General features: G+C 38.7%; 1 protein-coding gene across 1 annotated transcript in view; it reads left to right on the plus strand.

Moving 5' to 3' along the window:
- Nucleotides 1-2785, plus strand: part of LOC128653703 (uncharacterized) — a 75034-nt gene extending 72249 nt beyond the window's left edge. Inside the window, exon 4 of the mRNA XM_053707153.1 lies at nt 2068-2785. Coding sequence (XP_053563128.1) covers nt 2068-2438 — 371 coding nt within the window. The 3' untranslated portion in view covers nt 2439-2785. The remainder of the gene's footprint in view (nt 1-2067) is intronic.
- Nucleotides 2786-6000: the final 3215 nt, after the last annotated feature.

The raw sequence follows: 6000 nt of genomic DNA on the forward strand, positions 1-6000 counted from the left end.
AACGCTGGTTTGGACGGCTAACGCAGAACTCTAAATCTAGGCGATTGTTTTTCAACATGCAATTCACTTGGATGAATATTGTACACCAATAGAAAATGCAGCACTATGTGTGAAAATCATGTACAAGCTTATATGCTTGTGCAAAACCACACACTCTTATAATGAATCAGTGGGGTGTAGGGTGAAATTAACGTTAAATAAACATAAGGGTTAAGGCCCTGAGTAAGGAATAGAGTGCATGAAACATTGTTGAAAGGTAAGGTGTGGGAAAGCAACACTTGTGCATGAAGCGTTAGCTGGGGCATATATTGGCCCAGGCAAACAAGGCACTTGCCTAGATTTGCGGGGGGGCAGCAGTTTTTGAGTCTACACTATACACACTCACACATACATGCACACTACGCTACACACTCACTGCTCTACACACACTTGCACTACACACACACTCACCATATACACACATACATATATACACACACACACTTGAACATGAACATTTAATTTGGAGATCCCATGATAAAAAAAGTCACATTACACCCTCACCAACAAATATTATAGCCAAAAAAGCCTAAAACCTGGTGGGGGCAGCAGAATTTGAGTGCCTATGGCAGCACAAAACCTAAATACACCACTTAGCAGTAGTCCTCTTTTGTTCCAGTGAGCTAAAGAATTTCCCACCCTCCCGTGGCTTGGCGGCGGTGGCTCACAAATGAACATCTTCCTTAGGTTGCTATTGCTATCCAGAGCAGGAACATGGTTAGTCATCCCAGCTTTTGTTAAGTCTGGGAAAGTTGTTAGGCTCCCTTGAGCTTTAGCAGGATTTATGTCTAGCCCTACTAAAGGTGTGTGTTTTTATTTACATTTAAGCGGTCGGTCGATTCCGAGGTGTGGACAGAGTTGGAAGAGTGAAGGTGGGCTCCATATGAGCTGTACACCTGGGCTGCTGACCATATGAGTATGGGTTTTTGTTAGAAAACCTAAAATTAATATTGTTGCCTGTTAAAAAAAACTTAACCTAGATGGTCTTTCCCCGATTTTCTGTATATGTGTGTTTAATTTAAAAGGTGTTACAGCAGGATATTGATGGTTAGAGTTATTGATTAGAGTAACTCAGGTTCATATGATGCATTAAATCCCTTATTTGTTATTTAATCCCTTATTTGTTCCATTATCTTGGCTCTCTTTGCCTCATTACTAACAATGGCATTCTAAAACATGTTTGTGTGGCCAAGACTCTTCCATTTGATTTTTTAATAGCAATTTGATACAATATGGTGCCTAAGGTGTGAGTAATTATAACTCTATACTGTTTCCTGTCAATGTGTCCAGGTAAATGTTGTTTAAGTGGAAACATTCACTAGTTATTTCACACTATACTGTACATGTGATTTTGATTAGTGGGTAGCAATATTCTACTTGTTTTGGAAAATACTTTTTTATGATGAAGGTAAAGCCTAAAATTGCATATTAAGAGTAAAAGAGCCAGGGGAAGAGTATTTGTTATGTACAATACATTTTATAGCAAGATGAACCTATTGTTAATTACATTGGTAAAGAGTGGAGTAATACATTACTTTGAAGCCAGTGTGTACTAGATAATGAGATTGAATCTAGTTAGGCACTTTCACGATCTGCCTAAATCTAATCCCTGGGAGGTAGATGCCAAACTTACATTGTACTGACCTTGCTGCATGCAAGTACCTTAACATCTAGATAGTATAAGACCATCTATGGTGCTACAGATGTCTTAACATAATGTATTTTTTAAGTTCTTTAGTATATGTTCTGTATATTAATTTCTCCCCAGCAGTGGTACATTTTTATTAGGCTTTCACCTTGGGGGTGTCTCTCAGATTACCTTCCATCTTGCACTCTCTTAATAATGGATAGGCACAACTTTCATAGACTTTGTACTTCTTACTAAGCTAAAAATATACTAAGGGCTAACCGCTTCTGATAGTGTATATGTTGTATATACAAATTGTAGATGTGTGCTGTATCATTATCACAGTTATTTATTAACCAGCCGATATGGTGGAACCTAACCTGTCATTTTAAATTTTTTAGATGACTGTGACATCAAGGTACACATGGAAGGATTTAATTTTTCTCTTGTGGTGAACCCAGAAAACCATGTTAAAGAAGACCTGCAACAAGCCCAAGAGCTCATCCAAAAGCTGAGCCGTGCAGCCAAACTTATTAACAGAAACAAAACTATGCTGGAAGAAATGATCAACTCTTTGATGCGCAACAAGACAGAGATGGAAGACAAGATTGACACTCTTAATGTAGGTCACTTGGACCACATAAGATTTAGAGACAATCTGGTAGCAAATTTCCAAAATATAAATAAAGCTAAACAGTTGTCCAAGGAGTACGAGGAAGAAGCAAATAAAGTTCTTAAAGAAATTGCCAACCTATCTGGCTCCGCAGATTGATGGACTCTTCCAAAATCTCACAAGCAGTGTGTATGCTTCAGTTCACTGTATCATGGTTTTTCAATATCTAGACAAAGAGATTAAGCTAAATGAAGAAAAGATTCTGACTTATATGTCATTTGAGTTATATGTCCATCTTAGTAAAGAATCCCATTTTTGATAATATCTCCATAGTTCTAAGACCCTATATTGAGCAAACCTGTTTTATTAAGCACCACCCTTGCGACTTCTGCTTTCTAAAAGATCACTAGTTTATATCTAAGAAAGCAACATCTTTTAGACATCAAATTGACTAAACTATAATGAAGTCTTAGAGCTTTCAAGAAAATAAATGAGGGTATGAAGCAGTCGTGTACTGTGCAATTTGTATTCTTTCCTGTAACTTTCTCAGGCCTAGATTTAGAGTTCGGCGGTAAAAGGGCTGTTAACGCTCCGCGGGTTTTTTTCTGGCCGCACCATAAATTTAACTCTGGTATCGAGAGTTCAAACAAATGCTGCGTTAGGCTCCAAAAAAGGAGCGTAGAGCATTTTTACCGCAAATGCAACTCTCGATACCAGAGTTGCTTACGGACGCGGCCGGCCTCAAAAACGTGCTCGTGCACGATTCTCCCATAGGAAACAATGGGGCTGTTTGAGCTGAAAAAAAACCTAACACCTGCAAAAAAGCAGCGTTCAGCTCCTAACGCAGCCCCATTGTTTGCTATGCGGTAACCCTTCCTACGTCTGCACTTAACACTCTAACATGTACCCCGAGTCTAAACACCCCTACCCTTACACTTATTAACCCCTATTCTGCCGCCCCCGCTATCGCTGACCCCTGCATTACACTTTTAACCCCTAATCTGCCGCTCCGTAAACCGCCGCCACCTACGTTATCCTTATGTACCCCTAATCTGCTGCCCTAACATCGCCGACCCCTATGTTATATTTATTAACCCCTAATCTGCCCCCCACAACGTCGCCGACACCTACCTACACTTATTAACCCCTAATCTGCCGACCGGACCTGAGCGCTACTATAATAAAGTTATTAACCCCTAATCCGCCTCACTAACCCTATCATAAATAGTATTAACCCCTAATCTGCCCTCCCTAACATCGCCGACACCTACCTTCAATTATTAACCCCTAATCTGCCGACCGGAGCTCACCGCTATTCTAATAAATGTATTAACCCCTAAAGCTAAGTCTAACCCTAACACTAACACCCCCCTAAGTTAAATATAATTTTTATCTAACGAAATAAATTAACTCTTATTAAATAAATGATTCCTATTTAAAGCTAAATACTTACCTGTAAAATAAATCCTAATATAGCTACAATATAAATTACATTTATATTATAGCTATTTTAGGATTAATATTTATTTTACAGGTAACTTTGTATTTATTTTAACCAGGTACAATAGCTATTAAATAGTTAAGAACTATTTAATAGTTACCTAGTTAAAATAATTACAAATTTACCTGTAAAATAAATCCTAACCTAAGATATAATTAAACCTAACACGACCCTATCAATAAAATAATTAAATAAACTACCTACAATTACCTACAATTAACCTAACACTACACTATCAATAAATTAATTAAACACAATTGCTACAAATAAATACAATTAAATAAACTATCTAAAGTACAAAAAATAAAAAAGAACTAAGTTACAGAAAATAAAAAAATATTTACAAACATAAGAAAAATATTACAACAATTTTAAACTAATTACACCTACTCTAAGCCCCCTAATAAAATAACAAAGACCCCCAAAATAAAAAATTCCTTACCCTATTCTAAATTTAAAAAGTTACAAGCTCTTTTACCTTACCAGCCCTGAACAGGGCCCTTTGCGGGGCATGCCCCAAGAATTTCAGCTCTTTTGCCTGTAAAAAAAAACATACAATACCCCCCCCCCAACATTACAACCCACCACCCACATACCCCTAATCTAACCCAAACCCCCCTTAAATAAACCTAACACTAAGCCCCTGATGATCTTCCTACCTTGTCTTCACCATGCCAGGTTCACCGATCCGTCCTGGCTCCAAGATCTTCATCCAACCCAAGCAGGGGCTAGACATCCACTGAAGAAGTCCAGAAGAGGGTCCAAAGTCTTCCTCCTATCCGGCAAGAAGAGGACATCCGGACCGGCAAACATCTTCTCCAAGCGGCATCTTCTATGTTCTTCCATCCGATGACGACCGGCTCCATCTTGAAGACCTCCAGCGCGGATCCATCCTCTTCTTCCGACGACTAGACGACGAATGACGGTTCCTTTAAGGGACGTCATCCAAGATGGCGTCCCTCGAATTCCGATTGGCTGATAGGATTCTATCAGCCAATCGGAATTAAGGTAGGAATTTTCTGATTGGCTGATGGAATCAGCCAATCAGAATCAAGATCAATCCGATTGGCTGATCCAATCAGCCAATCAGATTGAGCTCGCATTCTATTGGCTGATCGGAACAGCCAATAGAATGTGAGCTCAATCTGATTGGCTGATTGGATCAGCCAATCGGATTGATCTTGATTCTGATTGGCTGATTCCATCAGCCAATCAGAAAATTCCTACCTTAATTCCGATTGGCTGATAGAATCCTATCAGCCAATCGGAATTCGAGGGACGCCATCTTGGATGACGTCCCTTAAAGGAACCGTCATTCGTCGTCTAGTCGTCGGAAGAAGAGGATGGATCCGCGCTGGAGGTCTTCAAGATGGAGCCGGTCGTCATCGGATGGAAGAACATAGAAGATGCCGCTTGGAGAAGATGTTTGCCGGTCCGGATGTCCTCTTCTTGCCGGATAGGAGGAAGACTTTGGACCCTCTTCTGGACTTCTTCAGTGGATGTCTAGCCCCTGCTTGGGTTGGATGAAGATCTTGGAGCCAGGACGGATCGGTGAACCTGGCATGGTGAAGACAAGGTAGGAAGATCATCAGGGGCTTAGTGTTAGGTTTATTTAAGGGGGGTTTGGGTTAGATTAGGGGTATGTGGGTGGTGGGTTGTAATGTTGGGGGGGGGGGTATTGTATGTTTTTTTTTACAGGCAAAAGAGCTGAAATTCTTGGGGCATGCCCCGCAAAGGGCCCTGTTCAGGGCTGGTAAGGTAAAAGAGCTTGTAACTTTTTAAATTTAGAATAGGGTAAGGAATTTTTTATTTTGGGGGTCTTTGTTATTTTATTAGGGGGCTTAGAGTAGGTGTAATTAGTTTAAAATTGTTGTAATATTTTTCTTATGTTTGTAAATATTTTTTTTTTTTCTGTAACTTAGTTCTTTTTTATTTTTTGTACTTTAGATAGTTTATTTAATTGTATTTATTTGTAGCAATTGTGTTTAATTAATTTATTGATAGTGTAGTGTTAGGTTAATTGTAGGTAATTGTAGGTAGTTTATTTAATTATTTTATTGATAGGGTAGTGTTAGGTTTAATTATATCTTAGGTTAGGATTTATTTTACAGGTAAATTTGTAATTATTTTAACTAGGTAACTATTAAATAGTTCTTAACTATTTAATAGCTATTGTACCTGGTTAAAATAAATACAAAGTTACCTGTAAAATAAATATTA

This window comes from Bombina bombina, chromosome 1 (assembly GCF_027579735.1).
Source record: "Bombina bombina isolate aBomBom1 chromosome 1, aBomBom1.pri, whole genome shotgun sequence".
Classification (NCBI taxonomy): domain Eukaryota; kingdom Metazoa; phylum Chordata; class Amphibia; order Anura; family Bombinatoridae; genus Bombina; species Bombina bombina.